Raw genomic sequence first — 25,215 nt, 5'->3', positions numbered from 1 at the left:
CAGCCACAGCTTCTCTGAGCAGCAGGGAAGCACAGCTCAGCACAATCATTTAATAAGAGAGCAGCACATTACTGCTCACCACCTCTTCACCTCCAGATGACACCTGAAAAACACATCAATCCTTCTGCACACTCATGTGGCAGCCATGCCATTGCTTCTGTTAGGAGATTATCCTGTATTGAAATTACAGGTGTGGAGTAACACCTGGCACAAGGAAGTGATACAAACAAAACAGTGCCTGAGATCACCACAACCTCCCTTCTCCTCACCAGAGTAGCTCTGCTGGCTCACTGTCTCCATCAAAGTGGCTCCTCTTCAGCTACACCAGTGCAGCTGGAATTGTAGGATGTGTTCAATTACACACACTTTAAGCAGTATTTTCTGGGAACAGTCATTTGAACAAACACAATGGTCACATGAGGAAAAGGCTGTACTCTGAGAGGGCTGAAACACAATGCAGATGGTTTGAGTAATGGTGGAGCAAAGCCAGGCAGCCATGTGAGGTACCTCCAGCACGAGGAGGGAGCTGAGCTTTAACCAAGGGCTTTAACCAAGGGCTGCTGCCTGCATCCTGAACCAAAAGGGCAGATGGAGAGCAGCTCATGTTACTGGAGCCACTCCCACATGCCTTGCAAGGCACATCCACAGGCCTGAGCCTTGTGTGGTGCTGCAGACCCCCAGGCTCCCTCCAGCAGGCTCTGCTTGCTGAGACATGGCAAGGTCAGGAGCTTTTGGAAGCCATTCCAAGGCTGCATCAAAACAGATCCCAGAGCAGGAGCACCACCTCATCCCTCTCAGCCAAGAGAAGGAGCCATGGTGGAGATGTGACCAACACCTGCCTGGTGACAGTCACCAGCCAAACACCAGAGTGCTCATGGCCCAGCTTCACTGACCAAAGCCATGAGAGGTTCCTGCAGACCTTCTGCTGTGGCTGGGCATCAACAACACATACAGATTCCAGCTAGTCCATAACATCCAGCCAGGCCAGACCACAAAGCAAGCACCAGTGATTCATCCAAAGCCCCAACCTGGATGAGGCCACATCAGCCTGGATCATCTGAATCCAAGGAAACACCATCACACACTGCAGATGCATCCTGATGGTCCAAGTTCAGACTGGCTTCCCAGCACCTTGTCCTGCCTCCAGGCTCTGAATTCCCAGCCACACAAGGCACAAGAGTCACCTCTCTGTCCCTGGGCTGGGAACTGCCACAGCTCTGTGCTTACTGCAGGCAAACCCATGCAGAGTTTCTTCATTTATTGCCCTGCCCTTGCACTGCCTCAAACACATCCTGGCACAGCCACGTGATTGCAGGTGCTGGAAGACCCCACAATTTCTCTTCCACTTTCACAGTTCCTTCTTCACCATGAGGAAACCAGAGGACATTGATATTCCCACCATTTAAGCACATAGCCTTTGCACAGCCAGCACAGAAACACTCAGAGGAGGAATTCAAACAAGGAAGAAAGACAAGAACGAGAGGCATGAGAGACACGAAGCAGGGTAACTGTGCTCACAACCAGAGGAGAGAAGGTCTCCTTCCTTCCTTGCAGCCCCTCCCAGCCCAGCCCAGTGCCAGCTGAGTCAGAAAAGCCTCTCACCCAACACGATTCCTGCTTGGCAGGGGCAGTGCTGGTCGCTGGAGGGTCAGCCTGGTGTCCTGCTGCTGGCACCCACTGAGAGGCCTGGCTGGAGGAGCATGCTAGAAGGTCCCTGCACCGAGCACTGGGAGCACACCAAGCCTGGCAGGAGCAGCTGCTGTCCCCAAGCTGCTGGACAGAGAGTGAAAAAAGGCATGTAAGAATAGATGACTGCTGAGACTCCACACCCGTCAGCATGGCACCAGCAGAGACAACCAACCTCACATTTTTGGTCCCTCAATCAGCAGCATCCCCTTGAACTCCAGCTTGCAGAGCTTCCCAGGACATCCAGCTGGAGCTTGGTCCCCCCTGGAGAGAGCTTTTGGGTCAGCTCAGACTCTTCACTCGTGCTCTCAGAACTCTTGGCTGTGACTTTACAGTTCCGTGCCCACCACTGGCCTCCCTCCCTGCCGGCGGCTGCTGCTCAGCATCCTGGTGGGAGCTGTCATCAGAGCAGGGATGGCACACCTCAGGAGCACAGCAGGATGGGGCACAGCAGGATCACGTGCAGGAGGACTCTGGACAGCTCTCCACAATTAGCAACAGGGCAGGATCTCCCGAGGGGCCGGACGGGAACGCAGCGATGTCTGGCGGGGCACGCTGCCTGAATGTTCAAATACAGAAACAGATGTTAATTACTCTGCATAGCCAGGACATCATTACCAGCTACATCTCCTGGAGATTCTCAAGTACAAATTCCTCTGATTATGGCAAACATGCCCATCCCACCCCCAGAAGCCATGACGTTTGATAGTTGCCTCGGCAAAGCTCCCTCCTCTGAGATATTTCCCCTTCCTCCTTCATCCTCTGTGCTCTCAAAACAACCTGTTTCTGTGAAATTCCTGCTTTGGGGAAGTGCTGTCTCCTTTGGGACAGGCTTTTAGCAGATGGAGGCAACAAGAACCCTTGTCCCTAAGTGTCTGGCTCTCCAGCACACTCTCACTTCCTCTATTTTAGGCTGGGGAGGGAGGACAGAAATAAGGATTCAGCTGGCACCATGTGATCAGCGAGCCTCTTCAGCAGCATGGCAGAGCAAGGGACCCCACTGTGCCCCCTCACCTTGCTCACCATGCCCACAGCCACACCATCAGATGCAGTGTGATACCCCTGGGGAAGGTGATGGTGAATTCACAAAGAGCTTTTCTCTTCCAGCACTGACAATTCCAGGCAGTGGGGAGAAGGTGCCCTGTGCTGAACACCTGGACAGGTGCTGCTGAGGGAGGGTGTACAGAATGGGCCAGGAACACCACTCAGGAGCAGTAATGAGTAAATAAGGGATTGATTCAGGAACGCTTCAGGCTCAAAAGGACCACCCTGATCCTTTTAGCCCAAGGGTCTGTGCAGCTGCACAGGGAATTCCAGGCCCAAGGCCCCTCCAAGGCACTTCACTGCACAAAAGGCAGGAGATTCAGGAGAGCTAACGAGGCAGGGAGACCAACACCAGCAGCCAGAGCATCCCCAAGTGCCACATCACATCAGTATCCCTGCACATTCCAGGGGATAGGAAGGGAAAGCACTCAGCACCCAGCAGCTCAGCACAGACCTGCGGGCCAGGGCTGGAATTCCAAGGACTTCCCCAGCTCTGCCTGCTGGCCTGAGTCTGCAGGAAGCGGACAAGGGGCAAGCTGGAGAGCAAGACCTTGATCACACCAGTGCTGCAGCCTCTGTGGATTGAGCACAGAGCTCAGCACACAAAGACCCTGGTGCTGTGCTCTCACTTCCACAGACCAGCACAAACACAGGGGATTTGCTGCCAGCAAAGCTGTCCATGAGCAACTTTCTCTTTTTGTTACAGGAGCACAAGGACACAAGTTGGGAAGCTGCCTGTGATATTCTCAGTAAACTGAAATCACCTGGGCTGGGACTGGGAACAAGATGCTGAAGGGGAAACTTTGGTGCCACTGGAAGCATCACATTAGAAATGGAGCTGGGTAGCATCACTGGAGGAGGACAACAGCTTTTTGTAAGGTCTTGGTCTCTATTTCACCAAATTGAGAATGCACTGATAACCCTGAGGTTATCAGGGCTGCTCACGCAGGGCTGGGGCAGGACAGAAGCTCTGTCCCCTGACACTGTGTCACTGCCACCATCCCTGGTGCTGAGCCTGCTCAGGCCCACAGCATTTCCTACAAAAGGGGCTGCACTGCAGGAACAGAAAAGCTTTCTTTTTTTATGAACACTCATTAGAGTTCACACCGTTGGCAAAGTGTGGAGGCACGCATTTGTGGAGGAACCGAGATATGGTTCCAACACTGGTTTTAATGTGCAAGCCTAAAGACTCGGCTTCAGTTTTTAGAAATCAAACTTGATCATCTCAAGCTGGCAAAAATAGCCCCATGTTCCCTTGAGTTATTTTCTTTTCAAATAGGCAGGGTACAGCACAATAGGAAATATCAGCAGTTATGTATTCAACCTCCAGAAACCCAACGGGCCAATTCCAGCAACCCACGGCAGCTCTCCAATCCTCCCTGATCTATTTGCTGGAGTTAGTCTGAAAAGCAGGCTGCCCCCGAGCCATTCAGCAAACTCCACGTCCCGCTAATTACATCAATATAAATGTATTATCTTGGCTGTCAAACACGGGCTGCCTCAACAGGACAAGGCTCTGCCATGGAAATGCAGGAAAACAATTGCTCTTTCTGCTGGTGACACATTTCTCTGGATCCTATTTCCTTGCCAGGGCTCCCCCTTCTCCCTTCTGCCCAGGCACCAGGGCACCAGCGTTCTTTTCTTCCAGAGCAAGAGGAAATGGCACACAAAAACCTCCTCATCCTTTGAGCAACTGAACACCAAATAATTTTGGGAACACCACCAGCATTTCTTTCCTCTCAGCCAACCTGAGAGCTGCCAGCACACAGGGAAGGGAGCTGTGAGGGCAAGAGTTAAATGTTTCTCGTGAGCAGGCAGCAGCTCTTCAGCCTCTCTTGGCTTCCTCAGCTGCCATTGCTAAACGCAAGGCAAGTGTCAACACTCCAAACAGCAAATGTGACAGAAATTGGGAGCAGCCTGCTCCTCCCTGCCCAGCCTGGTGACTGTGGCCTGGAGAGCAGGGAGCCTCTCAGGAAGGCTCCAACAGCAAGCAGCAAGGCTGAGGTGAGCACAGGCAGATGCAGAGGAGCAGGGAGGCAGCTTGCTTCGCTCCAGAGTGGGATTATGACGGAAAATGAGGAGGAAGCCACTGACTCACCTGTCCCACCCGCATAAGCAGCTTTCCCACCCAAGGCTGTGCTGAGTGTGACCTTGATCAGAGCCCCAAGTTCCAGCAAAACAGGGGCTCACAAGGTTCTCCCCAGCTCAGGGCACTGGGAGAGAGCCGTGGTGGCCGGACACTGGGCTGACACACACTGTCCAAATCTGCCTCCTCTGACCACAGGCAGCCACAGTCCCTCACTCCAGCTTCCCTCTGCTTCACAAAAATCCTCACTTGGAGAAATGCCACAGGGTCTGGTCCTTCCCAGATCCCTCTGTTCACAGGAAGGGTCAGAACAAAGCCAGAAAAAACCAAGCCTGGATTCAGATGAAGTGGGAAGATGGGAGGAAAACAGCATTTCTCCACCTAGGAGCAGATGATGTTTCCAGCAGCGGGGATCAGCACGACCATGGGCAAACGACACAGTCTGAGTCTCTCTCTGGATCTCACGTGCAACCAGCACAAACCTGGAAAGCCCCCACAAAACCTCTGGGACAGAAGAGAGCAGAGTGTTTTCCACGAGTTAAAGCCAACTGCTCTCAGCTGGCTGAGGGAACACCAGGGCCGTGGCCACTTCCCTCTGCAAAGGCAGCAGAATTCCAAGCACAGATAAAGGGTGCCAGAGCAAAGATAAGGGGGGAGCAAGCAGGAGAGTGAGGGGTGCAGTGCATCTGCTGAGGACATCCAGGCTCCTCTGTAGGGTCACCCAGCCCTTCCGCCACCACGAGACAGCTCCGAGTCTGGGCACGCCGCCTGACCTTTTTTACGTGCAACTTTAGCACTTTTGGGTTGTTTTCCAAGATTTATTCCCATGCAGGAGACACCGTGCCTGGCCCACGCCTCCAGTTCCCTTATGCACCAAGTCATCAGGCTGGAGGAGGCTGCTCTCCCTCCTGCCAAAGCAATTGGGCTCAGCAAAGCCAGCCACTCACATCAGGCCTTCAAAGGGCTCTCCAGCCATTCCACCCCTCCCGGGAAGGGAGCAATGCTGGGTCTTGCCTTCTGCCTCCAACTCCTAAAGCCTTGGATGCAAACAGAAGCTGATGCAACTCGAAATGAGTTAATATCCCCACACACATAAAATCAGGGTAATTTGAATCATGCCTTGCACAGGTTCTGCTCAGACAGCTCAGCCCTGCTCTGGTGCACTCAGGGGCACGAGCCAGACTGTTCAGCAGGATCTCAAAAAATGGCCAGACAAAAGCCACCAGCAGGCTCTCAGAGTCACAGGCAGCCAGTCTGTCACTGCAGGTGTGCTCCAGTTTAGGGAAGAGCACAGCCCTGAAGCACAAGTCCCAGGTGACAACGTGCAAAGCGTGGCAAGATCTCTGCATTCAGAGCCAGTCTGGGATATGCACCCCTCACCTCCACCTTGGCTCTCTCCAAACACATCTCCCAGTCTCCCTCAGCTCTTGACCCACCCACAGCAGTGCAGCAGTGTCCTGCACCAGTGCCCCAGGCCACGTGCATGGAGCGATTCCCACAAAACCTTCTGTCCGACCATGGGAACCCACCCAGCCGCATCCCAGGCCTGCAGGCCTACGGAGAGCCAAGCTCCACTGAGATTCCCAGCTTGGAGGAAACAGTCTGACATTTCAAACACAACGTTCACATTATCCCATCTCCTCTACCAGGCCCACGGATGATCACCCTGAACAGTGGTTTCCTGGTTCTTGGGGGGATGCACCCCAGGAGCAGGGAAAGGAGAGAGCTCAGTAAATGGAGAGGCTGGCAAGTACAGAGCTTTTTCCATCCTCTAAGGCTCCTGCATCCAGGATCTGGAGGCTGAGATGCTTCAGCTGCAGCTGAGCTGACATGCAGCAAAATCCAGGAGTCTTAATGAGACACTGGGACCCAATAGCCTTAGGAGGCTCAAGACCCAAGGATAACAGCCAGACAACTGATTCTAAAGGGCGAACTCGCAGAGGCACGAGAAACTCTGCATAAAGCCCTGCTCAGCCCCAGCACGGGTGTCTGAGCTGGAGGTGAGAGTGAAGAACTGCAGGACAGGCAGCCCGGGGCGCTGGGGGCTCTGCCGCGCTCCAGCCCGGGGCCGGCGCTCGGCGGTGCCCCAGGCGGGGCTGCCGTGCCCGCGGCAGGACCGGGAGCTGCGGGGCGCAGGCAGGGCAGGCACTGCAGCCTGAGGCGGCCAGTCACGGAGCCGCCCCGTGCCCCCCGGCTGCTGCACGACCCTCAAGCCCGTTAAAACCCCTCCGGCCGTGCGGCCGGGCCGGGGGCGAGCGGGGCCCCCGCAGCCCCCGGGTCTCCCCACAGCCTCGGGCAAGGCGCCCCGGCCGCCGCACAGCCCCGAGCCGGGACCCCGGCACCGCCCGCCGCCCCGGGCCGCCCCGGCCTCCGGCCCCCGCGCGGGCCCACCGGCAACAGGTGGTGCGGGGCGGCCCGGGGGCGGCGGGGCCCAGCCGGCGCCTCCGGCCGGGAGAGCCCCGGGCGACCCCCGGCGCGGGCGGGAGCCGCGGCCCGCGGGGCTGCGGCGGGAGGCCCCGGGCGGCCGGCCCGTCCCCGCTCCCTTCCCCCGCGCCCCCGTCGCCGCTCACCTGGGGGTGGAGGCGCCGCGCTGCCGCTCCGTCCCCCCGGCCCCGCGCGTTCCCCCGGGCGGAGCAGCTCGCACCCGCTCCGGCCGCCCCGCCGGCCCTTCCTCCCGCCCGCCCGAGCCCCGCGCCCGCCCTACGCCGCCGCCGTGGCGCAGCGCCCCGTCCCGGCCGCGGGCGTGCGGCGCGGAGACAGCGCAGGGACCGTCGTGAATAGCGCGGCGGGACTACGAGCCCCGAGGGGCGCCGCGCGCAGGAAGCGGAAAGCGGAGGCCGAGCGGGGCACCGGGAGCGGCGGTTCGGGGCCGGGGCAGGCCCGGCGGAGCCCCGGGCAGCGGCGGTGGCTCGGACCCGAGGGAGCGGCGAGCTCCGGGCGCGCGGAGGGCGCGGGCCGCAGCGGCCGGTGAGGGGCAACCGGCGCTGTGCGGTGGGCGAGGACTACGACTCCCAGCGTGCCTTGCGGCCCGTCGGAGAGCGCCGACCCCCGGCCGGGGGTCGCAGCGCAGGCGGCGCTGGCCTCGGGGGCGGTGGGACCTGCCCGGGGTGAGGGTCCCGGAGGGGCCCGGGGGGTCTTGGCGTGCTCGGGGGATCCCGTGGCTCCGTTCGTCCGGGGCCGCGGCTTGGGAAGGGCGGCTGCGTGCCCTGAGCCCTCACACGGAGGCTCCGTGCGCCCCTGAGCGTTCCCGGCGCTCCCCTGAAGGCGCCGCCGTGAGGGGATGGAGGATCCGGGCGTTCCCTGTGCGGAGCAGAGCCCGCGGCTGAGCCGACCTGGGCAGACGCCGCTCGTAATTACAGCTTTAATGACCTGGCGGCACATGAAGCGCAGGTGGGGCCGCAGGGATGTGCTCGGCGCTGCGGGCGATGTGCAGCCCGGCTCGGCGTGGGACGGGAGCGGAGCGGGGCCGGGCCGGGGCCTGCACCCACCCGGCCTCGCAGTCCCGACCCGCGTCCCGAGCCAAACCAAGGCCAGACTCGCCGGGCTAAGAAGCGCCTTCACACCCTCCCACCCCACAGAGATGAGAGATGGCAGCAGTTCGACTCTCCGTGCTGGGCTGCTGTTTCCCGGAGCCATGAGGGAAAACTGAGAGAGGGCCCCAGAAGGGACCCAGCCCAGCTGGTCCGACACACCCTGATGGAAGTCGGTGGTCGTTGTTCCAGCAAAAGTAGCATCATTTAAGCCACCAGTCTTGGAAGACGATCACTGCCTGCTGAGTGAAACATGACAGTTGCTAAAGAGTGAGGAGAATATTCTCTTCAGGCTGTTGGACCCTCCCCAAAGGGCACCTCAGGCTTTCTCTGTGGGGTGCTGAAATGGCAAATGTTCATGAAACCTTCTGTAGCACAATGCAGGGACCAAAAGCTGATGAAGAGCTTGGGCTTCCCTTCATCTCTCTGTAAAATGTGACTGCTTGTCATATCAACACATTTATTTGCAGACACAGTTCTGCTGCTGTTCTTTGGGGTGGCCCAGGGGAGGAGCAGCCCCATGCTGCCCTCACTCACAGATGGGATTCTTGGTCTGGGGAAACAGAGGGCTTGGTGCTCCAGCAGTGCCTGAGGAAAGCACAGAGCAGCTATCCCCAAAATCACAGGATCATGGAATATCCCAAGCTGGAAGGGACCCACCAGGATCATCAAGTCCAACGAGCCCCTGCAGCTCCTGTGGGCTTCAACATCCTCACAGCACAGAGCCCAGCCCTGGCATGACAGGGAGTTCCTGGCTGGAATTATGTCACCAGCCTGGCCATCTTTATTTGGAGAATAAATGTGTGAAGCAAACTTTGCCCAGTTAGAAAGTGATTTCAAAAAGTGGATGTTTTCAGTGTGTTCAGTTAGGAATTACAATCGTGGGAAGCCTTGGGTTGGAAGACTTGCTCATTCCATCCCACCCCTGCCATGGCAGGGACACCTCCCACTGTCCCAGGCTGCTCCCAGCCCTGCCCAGCCTGGCCTTGGGCACTGCCAGGGATCCAGGGTGGGCACCCTGTGCCAGGGCCTGCCCACCCTCACAGGGAACAATTCCCAATTCCCAATTCCCAATATCCCATCCATCCCTGCCCTCTGGCAGTGGGAGCCATTCCCTGTGTCCTGTCCCTCCATCCCTTGTCCCCAGTCCCTCTGCAGCTCTCCTGGAGCCCCTTCAGGCCCTGGCAGGGGCTCTGAGGTGTCCCTGGAGCTTCTCCTCTCCAGGTGAGCACCCCCAGCTCTGCCAGCCTGTCAGAAATTCAATGAACTGGGTTCCACATTCCCTAATTTTAGCTGGATAAACTGAGGCCCATAACTGGCAGTGCCCATCACATGTATGAGCACTGCAGAAAGACAGAGGTTTCCAGTTATTCCAGACAAATTCCTGTTCCTGTCATGGATGATAAAGTGGATCTAACATTCAGTTGGTGCAGCAGAGGCATCAATATTGCAGTGAGCTGCATTCCTGGGAATGAAAGGTGAGAGGAATGTCACATCCTGCTCTGCCCTGAGCAAACCTCATCACAGAAACAATCATTTCCAAGTGTTGTTGTCCAGCTTCTCCTCCACTTGCCATGCCTCCTAAAACCATTCCAGGGCTTTTCCTGGAACTGCCTGGACCATCCTGAGCTTTTCCTGACCACACAAACCTTGCTTTCCTCTGGCTGCAAAGGTTCTCTCAGACCCACCAGCACTGCCCAAATCTGACAGAGCAGAGTGTCAGCCAGCTCTCCCTGATGCCCTGTGCAGGCTGCCCTAGAACAGGGACTGGACAGAGTTACAGAATAAAGCAGGGATTTGTTAGGAGGCCTCAATGGATGCACCTTGGGCAGCACAAGAGCCCAGCCAGGGCTGCACCCAAGGTGAACCAAAATGGGCACAAAATGCACGACTAGTCATGGGGGCTCTCACTTTTATAAGTTCTAGTCTATTTACATATTGGAGTTCATTATCCAATGACAGCTTTAGGTTATGCAGTCCCATCCTGCTTATTTTTCTCCATTGTTTGTGCTCTTGGGCCTGAGATTTGGATCATTTGTCCTTGATCCCCAGCTAGAGGAGAAATGGTTTTGTGTCCCTACTCTGTGATGGGAGCTCACCATTCCGTAATACAAAGTTCAGAAGTGCACACTAAAGCAGTGCAGAATCTGAAAATCAGCAAAGTTAAACCTGAGGCACCATCCCCACGCCATGGACTGGCACAGTGAGATCCCAGCAGCCGTGGATTGATGTGTGTCAGCCCAGACACGGCCCTGGATGTCTCTGAGAGCTCCCCTGGCCCTGATCCCGAGCTGCTGTGCCATGGGACACCCCAGAGCATGGGAGGTGGCCTGGAGCAGGCCCAGCTGGCCAAGGCCAGGGCACACACCCAGGGCTGGCAGGGACTGGAGAATGCACAGGGAGAATTCCCCTTGTGTTCTGGCACTGCTGGAACCAGCAGCTCCTGCCTGAGGCACCTCAGGTGAGAGAGAGGAAGGGTTTGCATGTTCCACATGCCAGGACCTCCCACAGGATTCCCCAGGACACCAAGCCTGACTGAGCCTTCCCTCAGTTCTCACCTGTGCTGTGACCTCCCCTTCACACTGGCAAGTGGCTTTTCCTGGTGCCTGCCCTCAACCCTGCCAGCTGCAGGTCCTGGTGGCTGTCAGAGGGCAGGACAGAAAGCCTTAGATCCACCTTTGTTTTGGGAGATCTTCCTCCTTGAGCTGTTGCAATGGAAGGTGCAAGGCAGGTGCAAAGAAGTGTTGTAGTAGCTTCTTTGAGTTAGGTTTAATAAGCCTTGGAGGGCTCTAACACACCTAAGATAGCTCAGCTATCTTTGGAGGCATAAAAATTGGTAGGATGGCTTTTGTTGCAGTGTTGGAAACAAAAAGGTTTAATAAAAGGCAAAATAACAAACAGAAAAACGGAGCTGGGTGTCAGACGTTCTTGTTCCTGGTAAAACACTTTACAAAGCCATTCGTTTCTTTGTTTTCCTCTTTTTTTTAGTTAATTGCTTAGGTGGGACCTTTTGGCTTCTGTTTAATTAGCTATCTTTAAGTTTGAGGTGAAGTCCCCTGGGCCTATGAGGTGACTTTTTTCAGCTAATCGAGAAGAGAAAATTCTGGGCTTCTTTCTTTTTTGAGGGGACAAAGGATAGTTTTGTCACTCCGTCAACAGGGGCACACTCTTACACCTCACCCTTTCTATACATCTAAAAAGGAGAAAGGAACATGAACTGAAAAAGTTTTGTTGACAATTTGTAGTTCTGCTAATAATTTTTAAATTTGGTTCTAATCTTCTATCTTAACAAGGAAATGCAACCCTTGACTAAATATATAATGTTATATGTTGTATAAGGTGGGCAGGCCCTGGCACAGGGTGCCCAGAGCAGCTGGGGCTGCCCCTGGATCCCTGGAAATGTCCAAACCAGGCTGGGCAGAGCTTGGAACACCCTGGGACTGTGAAAGGTGTCCCTGCCCATGGCAGGGGGTGAATCAAGATGAGATTTAAAGTTCCTTCAACCCAAACCACTCCATGACTCTGTGATTATCCATGTGTCAGTGATATGTTTTTAGTGGTAGGGATCTCAAAGTTTTGTAGAAGATGCAGTGCTGTGTGTAATATCTGTGTGTGCAACACTGAGGGCACCTGAGGGAACAATACGGTACAAACCCAGATTTTGCTTTCATTGTCAAGAGAATGCATCTCCCACATTTGTGGTGTGAGGGAAATTGGACTCAGTGACTTTGAGAGGTGCAGGGATGGCCCAGGGGAGATGCAGCCTGTGTTTGTGGAGGCACATGGTCCTTGCACAGGTCCAGCAGCTGTCAGCAGTGCCTGGGCTCCCACCAGGCTCGTGGCTCCTCCTGCTTGCCCAGCACCACGTGCTGTCACCTGCAGTGGCACAGCTCAGGGGATGGTGGAGAATGGTCCTGCTGCAGCTGTGCCAGCACATGTTCAAGGTGCTCTGTTGTCGTTTTTGGTGTGGTTATGGCACTCAAACCTCTCCCTGCTTGAGGGAAAGGCATCCATCCCCTCTGTTAAGGGATTATCTGTTCCAAAACCCCCAGGTGATCCCAGGGCCCCACACCTGTCCCCGGGACTGAGTTTGTGCCTAGAATGGCCCCCTGGGCCCCATATCACAGGGACATGGGGGACTGGGGTCTCTTGGGTTGCTGGAGCTGTGGGAGTGTTCATAGCACTCTGGGGGTACGAGGAATTCCCTGCATTCCTGGGGGAGTTCTCACTAGAGGAGGAGTTGTCAACATCTCCTTAGGGGAATTGGAGAGTCCTGGGAGTATCAGGGCCTTCTTGGGGGAATCTGGGAGCTCTGAGAGTATCAGGCATCCATCCCCTGGTGTGTGGAGCCCCCAGGAGATGTCACAGTCCCCAGTTCCTCACAAGCATTGCACAAAGGCATGGGGAGCCAGGGATTTGGGGTACCCCAGCTGTCCTCAGTGGGGTGGGGGTGTCAGGGGACCCCACTGAGGGAAGGCCACCCCTGGTCACTGGCCAGGGGGTGGGCTCACTGTGGCCCTTGGGCACACCTTGGGGCGGTGGGAAGGACAGGTCTCATCCCCCTGCAGCCCCTCTACCAACCCCAGCACCCCTCAACACCCAGGCTCCCCCTGACTCTCTGCTTTCCCAGTGCTCCCCTGCAGCCCCTGCTCACTCTCCCACCTCCCCCAGTGACCCCCAACCTTCCCCAGGGATGAGCCACAGGATCCTGCTGCCCCCCAGTTCATTCCTCAGTGCTGTCCCACCCTGAGCCACTGTGTGCACAAGGAAAGAAAGGGATGTGGCTTTGGCAGGGCCTGGGGTGCATGGCCCCCCTCATGTCCTTTGAGTGTTGGGGTTTTTCCTGTGTTTGCCACGGCCCTGATGGTTCCAGTCCCTACCAGAGCCAATGTGAGGGGTCTGGCTGTCCCCAGACACAGTACAGGGGCTCTGACCTGTCCCCTGCTCCTCACACACACGGGCTGGGCTGCTCTCTCATGGCTCCATGAGGAGATTGTGTCACAGCTGCCCAGGTTACCCTTTGGATTGTGGTTTAATCATTCCTATCCCCAAAGTACCTACTAAAGCCTTCAAATCATAGAATATGTCAGGCTGGGAGGGACCCACAGGGATCACTGCTCTTAAAGAGACCAGTCCTCCCAGTGCAAAGGATGTGGGGGCTGGAAGACTCTTCCTCAGAAAGGGCTGAAGGCAGAGTGGCAAAAAGGGTTTTGGCAGCAGGGCCTCTTCTGCCACCCCCCTAGGCAGAGAGGTGGGATGACACAGGTGGAATGTCTGGAAGTCTGCCAGAAGGGGTTGGTAGAGTGGGAGAGGGGAACCAAGTGTGTGTGAGGGGCTCAGCTCTGCTCCAAAATCCCTGAGATCCAGAGTGTCTCTCTTGTCACCCCAAGCCCACACTGTCCTTCTGCCAGGTCTCACTGAGAGCTGAGCAAGGGCCTCGGAGCTCCCCAGGATCCAGCAATAATGAACTCCCACAGGAGGAGCACCTGGAATGACACGGATTAATGGGACAGTAAATGACAGAGGAGCTGAGACAATGCCCAATGAACACTCTTTTATGGAACAGACACAGCAGGTGCAGCTCTGGCCATGTTCCCCCACAGAGGAAATCAGCTCCTGGCCATCAGTGGTGCCTGTGGTGCTCATCTTTCAGAGGTGGCATGATCTCTCCAGTCTCTAAAATCCTGTCCCCCTGTGGGAAGAGAGCATGGTGAGCATTCCCTGTGGCACCCAGGCTCCTCCTGCACGCCCAGTCCCCAGTTCCAGGCAAGAATCTCACCACAACTCAGGACACCCTCATTCCCCCAACATCCCCAGAATGCTGGAGTAACATCACAGCAAAATTACCTGGAGCCTCTTCTTGCTTTACCCCTTGTTTTCACTACAGCAGCCACACATTTTGAGCTGTTTTGTTTTAAAAATTACTTCTAGCACTGCATAATCCCCCTCCAGCAGTGATCAGTGAGTCCAACCCCATGGCCCAGAGACAATGGAGAGCCATGGAATTCCTCAAAAATCAACCTGCTGCCCCAGTGCCACCTGTTCCAGCTCCAGGCACAGACTTGTCCTGCTGAGTGACCTAACTCAACTGAAAAATGAGGCTGAAGACAGAGGCCAACAGCTTGACCTTCAGCATGTTGTTTTGTGGCTGTTTGGGATGTAATAATTTATAATTTTATTTTAGACAGAGCTGATTAGGAGGTATTATGCCAAAAATGGGCAGCAGTCAAAGGGCAGAGCTGATCTTCTGTAGGAATAGTTGCCCTCTGATTTGTTACACCAATCAGTAACAGCTCAGAGCAGCCTGGAAACAGAAAAGCCCAAACATTGTGACACTCTCTGCTTCATGGAACTTGTCCCAAGCCGAGGTGACACAACTCTCTGGGGACACCTGAGTGTGAGGGACCTTCAGGGACAAGTGGGACCAAGCCAGAACCAACATTCTCAGAGCTTAACAAGGAGAAGCTGAGCCACTCCTGTGTGATTCCATGTTGTTAATAATCACTGGGGCTTTGAACACCCATTCCCAAAGGGAATGTTTGTATTTCCCACCCAGGAGGGGCAGCATCAGCCAGGTGCTGCAGAGTGGTGACACTGAAACAGGGACTGAGACAAGATTAAAATGCCCAAACCCACTGTCCCTGTGCTGCCCACGGGACCCAGCACATCCCTTGGGAAAGCTGTCACTGGACATTTCCCAGATGCTCCCTGGAAACCCCTTCCTGTGTGTGTGACAGAAGATAAGACAGGCCATGAGAGACTTACTGGGAATATCCGTGGGTTGGCCACAACCACCCCGTGCGGCGATTTCTGGAACAGGGGGAGAACACAGGGAAGGGCAGAGAGAACAGTGTTACTTAAGGAAGCACAAAGAATGTTCAAAATGGGCACCAGGACCCTTCCAGGACACAAACTGTGCTAAGCACAGGTCTTGTTAAACCTTCCACTACATAGAGAAACACCTGAGGCTGCAGCAGTCACAGCTGCCAGGGAGGGAAGCGCTGCCCCTTTCCCTCCCCACACCAACTGCTGCCCTGGTTTTTCCCAGGGCTGTTCCTGCAAGACAGGAACAATTCAGTCACAGCTTTTCTGCTCAGATCACAGGAGAAGCTGGGCACTGCCATAAATCATGGAATAATTTTGGTCGGAAGGGGCCTTAACCCTTCCACTATCCCAAGTTACTCCAAGCCCTGCCAGCCTGGCCTTGGGCACTGCCAGGGATCCAGGGATAGCCCCAGCTGCTCTGGGCACCCTGTGCCAGGGCCTGCCCACCCTCACAGGGAACAATTCCCAATTCCCAATATCCCATCCATCCCTGCCCTCTGGCACTGGGAGCCATTCCCTGTGTCCTGTCCCTCCATCCCTTGTCCCCAGTCCCTCTCCAGCTCTCCTGGAGCCCCTTCAGGCCCTGGCAGGGGCTCTGAGGTGTCCCTGGAGCTTCTCCTCTCCAGGTGAGCACCCCCAGCTCTGCCAGCCTGGCTCCAGAGCAGAGGGGTTCCAGCCCTTGGGGCATCTCTGTGAGCTCCCCTGGACTCTCTCCAGCAGCTCCAGGTCCTGCTGATGTTGGCTCCAGGGCTGGGGCAGCTCTGCAGCTGGGGTGTCACAAGGGTGATTCTTTGGGATGAAGCATCACACTAAATTTATACATAAATGTTACCCCAGCAAGGCAACACAAGCGGTGAACAGGCCACGGGGAATAACCTTCATCTGCAGCCGAGTGTGAGCAGCACCGTCCCCCACCCGCTGTGGGACCCCTCCCGCTCCATCCCCGCGGCCCTTCCCTGCCCCGGCGGGCCCGCACGCACCAGGAGATGGTACTTCAGGAAGTAGGTGATGGCCCAGGCGGGGAGCAGCACCCGCAGCATCACGAAGCGGCCGCCCTGGTAGAAGTTGTGCACCTGCGGGCACAGGGACGGTCAGGCGGGGCCAGCGGGCCGGGCGAGGCCGCGCTGTGCCCGCGTCCCGCCGCTCACCTGGTGCCGCCAGGGCTCCCCGGGCCGCAGGAAGCGCTCCCAGAAGGCGGCCACGGGCCCGAGCCGCTGCGGCGGCAGGACGGGCTCCCGCGGGCTCAGCTCCTGGTCCCGCAGCCAGCGGCGCCGCAGGGCGCGGAGCTGCTGCACCCGCAGCCTCTCATCCTGCGTGGGGCTGCTCATGGCGCCTCAGCCCGCCCGGGCCGCTCGCTCCGCTCCGCTTCGCTCCGGTTCGGTTCGGCCCCGCTCAGGTCACTCCGGTCCCGTTCGGCCCCGCTCGGGCGCCGTGTCCTTCGCGGCGGCGCGCGGCGGTGGCGTCACGGGGCGCGCAGTGGTGACGCGCCAGGCGAGGCCGCCGAGGTGGTGCCGGGGCTGAGGCGGCTCCGCCGTGAGGGAAACCGGGAGGGGCTGGGGAAAGGACAGCGCAGGGAGACTCCGCTGGGGCCGCTTCCAGTGCCCGCAGGGAGCAGATAGGGCAACTTGCAACAGCATGGAGGGACAGGACACAAGGAATGGCTTCCCACTGCCGGAGGGCAGTGATGGATGGGATATTGGGAATTAGGAATTGTTCCCTGGGAGGGTGGGCAGGCCCTGGCACAGGGTGCCCAGAGCAGCTGAGGCTGCCCCGGATCCCTGGCAGTGCCCAAGGCCAGGCTGGGCAGGGCTGGGAGCAGCCTGGGACAGTGGGAGGTGTCCCTGCCCATGGCAGGGGTGGGATGGGCTGGTCCCTAATGACCCTTCCCAGCCAAACCATTCCATGGTCCCCTAATTTCATTATTCCAATATTCCGTAATTGTGTATTTCCATTTTCCAATGATTCCACGATTCCATAATTACAACGTTTCCATGGTTCTTATGATCCCAACGATTCATTGATCCAGTGATTCCACGTTTCCCCGATTGCAGTGCTCCACGATCTCGATGTTCCTCTCATCCCGGTGTGCGTTCCTCTCATCCCGGTGTGTGATTCCCCCCACCCCGGTGTTCATTCCCCCCACCCCGGTGTGTGTTCCCCTCCATCCCGGTGTGTGATTCCCCCGTCCCGGTGTGTGTTCCACTCCATCCGGGTGTGTGATTCCCCCCATCCCGGTGTGTGTTCCTCCATCCCTGTTTGTATTTCCCCCATCCCGGTGTTTCCTGCTCTCTCCGTTCCCGCTCGGGCAGCGGGGCCGTAGCGCCCCCTGGCGGCCCGGGCAGCTCTGTGGCGGGGCCGTGTCCGGGGGTCGCGGGTTCGATCCCCGCTCGGGCGCTCCGTGCTCCGGGCCCGTGGGGCGGCGCCGCTCCGCCCTCGGGGCGGCTCCTGCTCCGGGACCCGGGGCCTGCCCGGCCGTGTGTGCTCCGGGGCCATGGCCGAGCCGTGCCCGGGGCTGGCCCTGCGCTTCCAGCGCCGCTTCCTGGCGGCGCGGCCGCTCCGCTCGCTGCCCTGGCCGGTACGGAGGGGCCGGGCCGGGCGGGGGAGGCGGCACCCCGGCGTTGTTAATTTATTTATTTATCTATTTATCCTGTTCTAGGAACTCGAACAAAGCCTGCGGACCGCGCCGGACTCCGCGCTGCTGGCGGATATTCTGCACAAGGTGAGGAGCGGCTCGGAGTCACCCCCGCGCCATCACCGGGGTGTCCCAAATCCGCCGGAATTGCTCAGAAATACGGACATCGGTGATCCGGTGTTCCGTTAGGCCCCGCAGAACCGCAGATTTCCTTCTTTGCCCGGTATTTGGGTGTTCTTAGATCAAAACTGAGACCCGCATGCTGTGGTAAGAAGCTGCGGGATGTTCGGAATACAGGAATGGGGGTGCTCAACTGCCCCTGCTGATGGAGATCACAAATCAGGCAGCAAGCCAAAACGGAAAGAAGGAAGAGCAAAATAAAGAGGAGAGTAAATTGGATTATTTTCAGTCTATTTTCCTCTTTGTGCAATTGAAAAGTGATACTTTTGTTGCCACAAAAAGTAAGAAATCTGTGGCCACAGTTATGTAAACTCACAAACCTGTCAGAAATCGTCCCATTTCAATTTCTGTCTTAGCATCTCTTGTACAGACTAAATTCCAAAGTATTTCATGGCATCCAGACCCAATTAATGATCCTCCTGTGGTCCTTAGTGCCTTTCCTAAACCCTGCCCTGGGTAATTGTTTTCCATGGCTCTTCTCATTGTAGACAATCCTTCACCCTCTGTGTGTGAAATATCCCCCCTCAGCCAAGTACAGGAGGGGCTTCCTGACTGAGCTCATCAAAAAGGTACCTCTTGCTTTTCAGCTCATTTTCCATTTGTTTTTCTCTCTTTTTTTTTCCTTGAGAATACCCCATGTAATAACCAACCACAGCATTCAGTGTAAATTCACTGTACTAAAATGGGGCTTAGAGTGCAGTTGTTTTCTCTTTCATGACATTGTGATGCTCAGAGCTGCCCTGTTCTCCTCCCTCACAGCTGGAATCCACAGCTGCTGAGCCCCTGGATGAACTCTATGAGGCACTGGCAGATGTTCTGAAAGAAGCAGAAGAATCCACTCACTGTTACAAAAACTACTTACTGGTAAAAACTGACTCTGCACTGTTCTAAACCACATTTAGTCACCCAAATGAAGCAATAATTGGCTTGAAAAACACCCACCTTTATTGTAAATGCAGGGTGCCCTGACAAAGGCAGGAATGATGCATCTGACTCCATGTTCTCAGGGTAATTTAGTACTTTATTATATTAAGGAATACTATACTAAACTGTACTAAAGAATACAGAAAGGATACTTGCAGAATGCTAAAAAGATAATAATGAAAACTCCTGACTCTTTCCAGAGTCCTGACACAGCTTGGCACTGATTGGCCAAAGAGTGAAAACAACTCACAGCAGAATCCAATGAAACAATCACCTGTGAGTGAACAATCTCCAAATCTCCAACACAACAATCTCCAAACACATTCTAGATGAGCAAAACACAGGAGAAGCAAATGAGATCAGAATTGTTTTCCTTTGCTCTGAGGCCTCTCTTTCTGCCTTTCAGCATCCCAGGAGAAAAGCCCTGGGTGAAGGAATTTTTTCAGGGAATGTGAATGCCACACACACCCTGAAGCCTGGAGTGCTTCCTGCCTTTTTCCAGGTGCTGCTGTTGATTGTAAGCTCTCAGTCATGGCCTGTGCTGATGCATCTTTGCCTCCCCGTGTCGTGCAGCCCTCGGGGGACTGTGTGAGCCTCTGCGAGAGCACAGCGCTGATCTCCGGGGGCACCACGGGGCTCCTCACCTGGGAGGCTGCCCTGCACCTGGCCCAGTGGGCCCTGCACAACCCCAGCCTCTTCAGGGGCAGGTATGGCAGCACCACAGAGCTCTGATCCTGCAGGGTCACACAGGGCTCTGGCTGGGAAGGGACATCGTTCCATGGCAGGGACACCTCCCACTGTCCCAGGTGCTCCCAGCCCTGCCCAGCCTGGCCTTGGGCACTGCCAGGGATCCAGGGTGGGCACCCTGTGCCAGGGCCTGCCCACCCTCCCAGGGAACAATTCCCAAATCCCAATATCCCATCCATCCCTGCCCTCTGGCAGTGGGAGCCATTCCCTGTGTCCTGTCCCTCCATCCCTTGTCCCCAGTCCCTCTGCAGCTCTCCTGGAGCCCCTTCAGGCCCTGGCAGGGGCTCTGAGGTGTCCCTGGAGCTTCTCCTCTCCAGGTGAGCACCCCCAGCTCTGCCAGCCTGGCTCCAGCCCTTTGATACTGTGAGCTACACTACTGTAATTAGTAACAGAAATATTTAATAACAGATTATGCACCCAAAATAACTGAAATGACACCCTTTTGCTGCTGAGTAATTGCTGCTCTTGTCTGTTCTGCCAAACTTTAACCCAGGAGAGGGCCTGGTTTAGGACCTGGTTTGGGATCAAGCCCTTGCACTGTGCAGTCTGACCTGCTCTGTGAGGTCAGCTGTTCAGTTTTCAGTAATTTCACTAATGACTTTCCCTCCATGATGGGATGCACCAAGGATTATCTATGTTAGATTGGTGTGCAGCTCTGATCACGTAATTTTCACTTTATTTATAAGCAGTCAAGATGAGCCAAGGGAGCCCCTCCCTTTTCTTTGAGGAAAGATAATTTAATAATAATTAAGCTCACAGGGGAAGGAACTTTGCTGCTCAATGTTTGTTTCTCTCCACTGACTAAAAGCTGGAGAGCCAGCTCAGGTGGAAATAACTGTGCTGCAGATGGCCAAAGCCAGGTGGGAATGTCTCTCCTCCCTGTGGTGGGAATGCTTTGTGCCTTACAGAAATCAGCATTTCAGCTAATTAATTTTATGCTGACAATTCCACCCTCAGTTATTCCCAACTCTCCAGTTGCTTGGGACAAAGGTTAGATTGTGGATGGTTCACTCAAAAAATTATTGTAATTATCTGGAACTGATTTTACCTTTAATTATATTTACAATGTTTTGATTTTAACTCAGTGCAGAGTCCTCATAGTCCTTTTTACTCCATTACCCTCAGGACAATCCTGGAACTGGGGAGTGGGGTTGGCTTCACTGGAATTGCCATCTGCAAGAGCTGCCAGCCCAGGACATTCATATTCAGTGACTGCCACCCCCGTGTTCTCAGCCAGCTGGGGGAGAACCTGCAGCTGAACGGCCTCAGCCCGGAGCCTGACGGCACCTGGAGCCCCCAGACAGAGTCCCAGGGACAGGAGGGGGAAGGACAGAGCTGCCAAACCCCCAGAGTGATTGTGGCTGAGCTGGACTGGGGCTCAGTGACAGAGAAACAGCTGCTGGCTCTCAGAGCTGATGTTGTGATTGCAGCAGGTACCACAGGGAGCAGGGTGGGCAGGGCTCAGCCACCCTGAGGAGAAACAAATAACAACAACCAACTACAGACTGTGCTTGGACTTGTCTGTGTGTGAATTCAGAGGGAGTTTTATAAAAAATCCAATAATGGAAAACCTAGTGGCAGTAGGATGATGGTGGTGATACCCAGTGAGAGCTGAATGCCTCAGCTGTAGGACTTACACCCCGATTTGGAGCTGTGCAAAGAAAAAACCTGAGAATCCAGGTGCAAAAATGACTTTGGCATCCCAGGTATCACAGGATGCAGTGATTGGGAATTGTATGAAATGAAGTCCCTGCATGGTACCTAATGGCAGTGACTGCTCAGTGCCCAAAGCAGCCCCAGCTGCACTCTGAGGGCAAGAGCTGAGGGGCACTGACATCTCTCTATTTGCTGTTACTGCAGCAGGAGTGACTGCAGTGGAGCACACACCTCAGTGCAGGAAACCTGCACACCTGCACACCTGCACAGCTCAGTGCAGGGAACCTGCACACCTCAGTGTAGGAAACCTGCACACCTCAGTGTAGGAAACCTGCACACCTCAGTGCAGGAAACCTGCACACCTCAGTGTAGGAAACCTGCACACCTCAGTGCAGGAAACCTGCACACCTCAGTGTAGGAAACAGCCCCCCCTGAGCATCAGCACTCTGCTCCCCTTGGTGCTCCCTGACCCCTCACCCCCATTTCTGCCCTCCAGGGAATGACTCCAGATGGAAACATCTGCAAGGCCTTGGCAGCAGCCTCTAACCCACTCATTCCTAACAAGGCAGGTTTGTTTTGCCAGGGGCAGTGGGAACAGAGCAGCAACACTCAATGGTTCTGCTGCCTCCCTTAGGATGGGCTTAAATAAAATATCTGACAATCCATTTACAAAAAGGAGCACTGATTTTTAGTGATGAGGGCATAGCCCATAAAATATCAATATTCTCCTGCACTGTGAAGATTTTATTTCTGCTTTGCAGTTTTTAGTCTGGTTTTTGCTCAATTCTCAATAAATATTGTATGGGTTTTTTTTTTTTTCTTTTAGATGTGGTGTATGATCCTGAGATAATTGTGGCCCTCATTGGGATGCTACAGAAACTCTCCTCCTCCAGAGCAGACAGGAAAGCTCCTGAGGTGTTCATTGCCTCCACAATCCGAAATCCAGCCACGTATCAGCTGTTCCAGGCTGAGCTGGGTGGGTGCTGTTCCATCCAGAGCTCAACAGTTCTGCCTTTCTGCCTTTTCCCATTCCTTGTTCTGTGGTAGAGGAGCAGGAGCATTGTCCAAGGGCAGGGTCTTATCCTAGAGCTGGATTTAGGAGCAGTGGCTTTTGCACATGGATTTCATCAGCTTGGAACTCACCTTTGGGTCCATCCTGGCTATCTCAGCTCACATCTGTGAGGGATGATTTGTAATCTGGTGCCAGTGGGAAATAAAAAGAGATTTAAGCTTAAAGGAGGGAGCCATCAGTGCTGCACTGTCAGTGATAACAGCTGAGATGCAGCCTAAACCCTTTATCTTATCTCACTTGTTCCTTGACCTGACTCTATTTTCACCTTTTCTCTTTTCACAAATAAACCCCAACTAGAGATTAAATAAAATAGATTTGGGGATTTTTCTTCATGTAAACTTCTAAAGCCTATCTTTTGCAGTGTCAGCTGGTGTTCACCACCTGGACCTGATGATCCCTGTGGCTTCCTTCAGCTCAGGATATTCTGGGAAATTCTGCTTAATTCACAAAGTGACACTGAGTGTTCAGCAGAGGCATTAAGGATTTTTACAAAAACACTCATTTGCCAGACAATCACAGCATGCTTAAGATCTCTCCTTACAGAACTTGTCATGCAACTTTTGCTCTTCCTTTTATTATGCATAAATATGATTCTCAGTGTTTCTCTTCACAGATAAAGCTGGGATCAGGTGGCAGGTGATTCCAGCCCACAGCACCTGTAATTTTCTCTGTGATGTGCAGCCAGATGTAACTATTCTACAGCTATTTGTATAACAGCAAACAGAACTGGAATTTAGAGACCAACAGGAGCTGTGTCAGCCCTGTAACAAGATTATCCTGAATTGTGGAAAGGAGGTTCTGAGGATACAGCTGGACACATGGAGTCCTTCCTCTAATTCCCAGCATGGATCCAAGCCTGCAGCTGCCCCTGGGAAGTGACTGAACCTCAAGCAACAGCAAACAAAAAGCCCCAATCACACTTCACTTGGATTCTGTAGAAGACAGCAGAATTCAAGCAGGATTTTTTCCAACTCTGTTGTGATTTGTAAGTATTGGGGGCAACCTGCAGATCACAGGGTGAGGATCCCACACAGAGAAGGGAGCAAAGCAATGTTTCAGAGTAATCACTGGCTTTTGGTTTTGAAAGCAGCTGGTGTTTTATGTCTGTGTATATTTTATGTCTGTGTATATTTGCAGTTTGAGTTGGCTTAAAAGCCCCCAATAAACAGTGAGCAGTACCTGCAGCTGTGTCCCAGGATGACTCTGCTGTAAATCAGGTGCATCTTCACTCTGCAGTGATGATGAGTCAGAATTGATGTCCCTTTCTCTCACAGTGGCTGCTGGGGATCCAGGCAGGGCTGGCAATGGAAAAGGAATCTCTCTCCATAGCAGAGTTCCAGGTATCCTGCAAAAAGCACTGAGCTCCCCTGCTCTGAAACCTCCCATCATCATTCATCCCTCTCCTGTTGGGCAGCACTGGTCCTGAAGCACAAACATCAAAGTGATGCTCATTCTTCTCTTTTAGCTTCCTTTTCTCTGTTAAAAACTACTTAGAATGAAATGAAAACACTTCAACCTCCTCCTTCTGTAGCAATGGAGAGAAAACTGATGATACCTAACTTGAAACCTGAAGAATCTTCTTATTCTTCAAGTTTAAGGAGACCATGACTGCTGGGATCAAGCAGAAATAACCCCAGCCCAGGTTTTGGCTCCCTGTCCCCAAAAAGAACTCAAAGGTTTATTTCCAAAGTAAACACAAACTGGCAGCCCACACAGGAGCTCCTTTATCTCCCCTCACACAAAATTCAAGAAAAGGTTCTGTATAGAGCTCATTTTGGATCTAAAAAGTTCTGTTATATGAAGAAGAAACCTCTCCAAAGCTTTTGGCATTACTGTTTGATTAGGGAAGTGCCAAATTTACCTCCATGTGCACAGGAATGGCCAAACCTCTACACAGGATTTTGACTAAAAACAGGAAAAAAAAAACCACTAAAAAAAGGGCAAATCAATCTTTATGAATCATTCTTCAATCCATAAGCTGGAAGTTCTGCCAAATTCCTGCAGTAAAGCAACTTGTCCCTATTTTCACCTTTTCTCTTTTGACAAAAGCAGATATTCAAGAGTTGCTCAGAGTTTAAAACTGCTGGTGCAGAGCCCAGTCCTCACTCCCAGCCTGAAGCAGGAGCTCTGAGAAGTAAACACAATCCAAGCCAACCACATTCACCAGTAACTGACATCTATTTTATCATCAAAAAGTTGATGAAAAAAATCTTGTAAGCATTCGGCTTGCATGTGAATACTGAGCTTAACAAAAAGCTGAAGGCTGTACCTGAGTAAGCATCACAAAGCAAAGTGCCTTTTGATTGAGTTATACATACTTTGTTCATGTATTTTGGGTTTATTTTTCCCTTTTCTGTCCATCTGTTCAAGAAGAGAGGAATTTTAAGTCATTTCCCAAGGTGAATGGGCACATTCATTTCAGAGTACAGGGACAACACTCACTGCAAGCTCTGCTTTGCTCCAGGTGCCCAGTAAGCTGTCACACACCAGTGCTGTGCTTCCACACACTGTCAAAAGGAAAAACGACTTGGAAACAAAATGGTTCTGTCCCAGTTCATCCACACAGGAGGATATTCAGTGCTTGGGCAATTTCTGGCCATCAAACTGACCAGATTAAATGAAACAATTCCAATGAAAAGCATCTGCCATGTGCCAAAGAAACCATACCCAAATCACCTACTGAGGTGCTGACTGTACAGGAGGTGAAGCTGGTCATAGTTTCTGTCTGTACTCAAGGATCTTCACCAAAAGAAGCAGCACAGGTTCTCACACAACAAACAGCTCAGCACCTCCTGCTCCCCCAGGAAGCTGAAACTGTACAGGGAGAGTGTGA

At 54.1% G+C, this 25,215-nt stretch overlaps 4 protein-coding genes across 9 annotated transcripts in view; 2 read left to right on the top strand and 2 right to left on the bottom strand.

Annotated features, from left to right (window-relative positions):
- Nucleotides 1–7,566, bottom strand: part of CAPN15 (calpain 15) — a 58,407-nt gene extending 50,841 nt beyond the window's left edge. For 4 of the 5 annotated variants that reach the window (XM_074553239.1, XM_074553240.1, XM_074553244.1 and 1 more), the window contains exons 1-3: nucleotides 7,387–7,566; nucleotides 1,862–2,245; nucleotides 1,603–1,770 (exon numbers count right to left, since the gene is read on the bottom strand). The gene's annotated coding sequence lies outside the window, so the exon portion shown is untranslated. Of the gene's footprint in view, nucleotides 1–1,602; nucleotides 1,774–1,861; nucleotides 2,246–7,386 lie in introns of all 5 variants that reach the window. The other variant, XM_074553241.1, reaches the window with a different exon arrangement.
- On the top strand, nucleotides 2,382–11,348 carry LOC141731060 (uncharacterized). Its single transcript, XM_074553270.1, has 3 exons — nucleotides 2,382–2,386; nucleotides 7,106–7,783; nucleotides 8,395–11,348. The coding sequence occupies exons 1-3, from the start codon at nucleotides 2,382–2,384 to the stop codon at nucleotides 8,555–8,557; spliced, it is 846 nt and encodes a 281-aa protein (XP_074409371.1). The 3' UTR covers nucleotides 8,558–11,348.
- Nucleotides 11,349–13,885: 2,537 nt separating this feature from the next.
- LOC102071905 (NADH dehydrogenase [ubiquinone] 1 beta subcomplex subunit 6) lies at nucleotides 13,886–16,657 on the bottom strand. Its single transcript, XM_074553248.1, has 4 exons — nucleotides 16,320–16,657; nucleotides 16,152–16,244; nucleotides 15,112–15,156; nucleotides 13,886–14,038 (listed from the first exon to the last, which is right to left on the bottom strand). Exons 1-4 carry the CDS (start codon nucleotides 16,497–16,499, stop codon nucleotides 13,970–13,972), a joined length of 387 nt encoding a protein of 128 aa, XP_074409349.1. The 5' UTR covers nucleotides 16,500–16,657; the 3' UTR covers nucleotides 13,886–13,969.
- A 744-nt stretch (nucleotides 16,658–17,401) lies between these two features.
- On the top strand, nucleotides 17,402–25,215 carry EEF2KMT (eukaryotic elongation factor 2 lysine methyltransferase). Of its 2 annotated transcripts, XM_074553246.1 has the most exons (8): nucleotides 17,413–17,746; nucleotides 17,828–17,890; nucleotides 18,472–18,552; nucleotides 18,743–18,847; nucleotides 19,481–19,614; nucleotides 20,780–21,087; nucleotides 22,137–22,286; nucleotides 22,996–25,215. In XM_074553246.1, the coding sequence occupies exons 1-8, from the start codon at nucleotides 17,663–17,665 to the stop codon at nucleotides 23,094–23,096; spliced, it is 1,026 nt and encodes a 341-aa protein (XP_074409347.1). In that variant the 5' UTR covers nucleotides 17,413–17,662; the 3' UTR covers nucleotides 23,097–25,215. The 2 variants fall into 2 exon arrangements, with proteins under 2 accessions (XP_074409348.1, XP_074409347.1); XM_074553247.1 differs by lacking the exon at nucleotides 18,472–18,552 and having other exon boundaries at nucleotides 17,402–17,746.

The sequence above is a fragment of the Zonotrichia albicollis genome, chromosome 16 (assembly GCF_047830755.1).
Source record: "Zonotrichia albicollis isolate bZonAlb1 chromosome 16, bZonAlb1.hap1, whole genome shotgun sequence".
NCBI classification, from domain to species: Eukaryota; Metazoa; Chordata; class Aves; order Passeriformes; family Passerellidae; genus Zonotrichia; species Zonotrichia albicollis.
The sequence above is the reverse complement of the archived record's forward strand: the minus strand, read 5'-3'. Positions and strand labels throughout refer to the sequence as shown.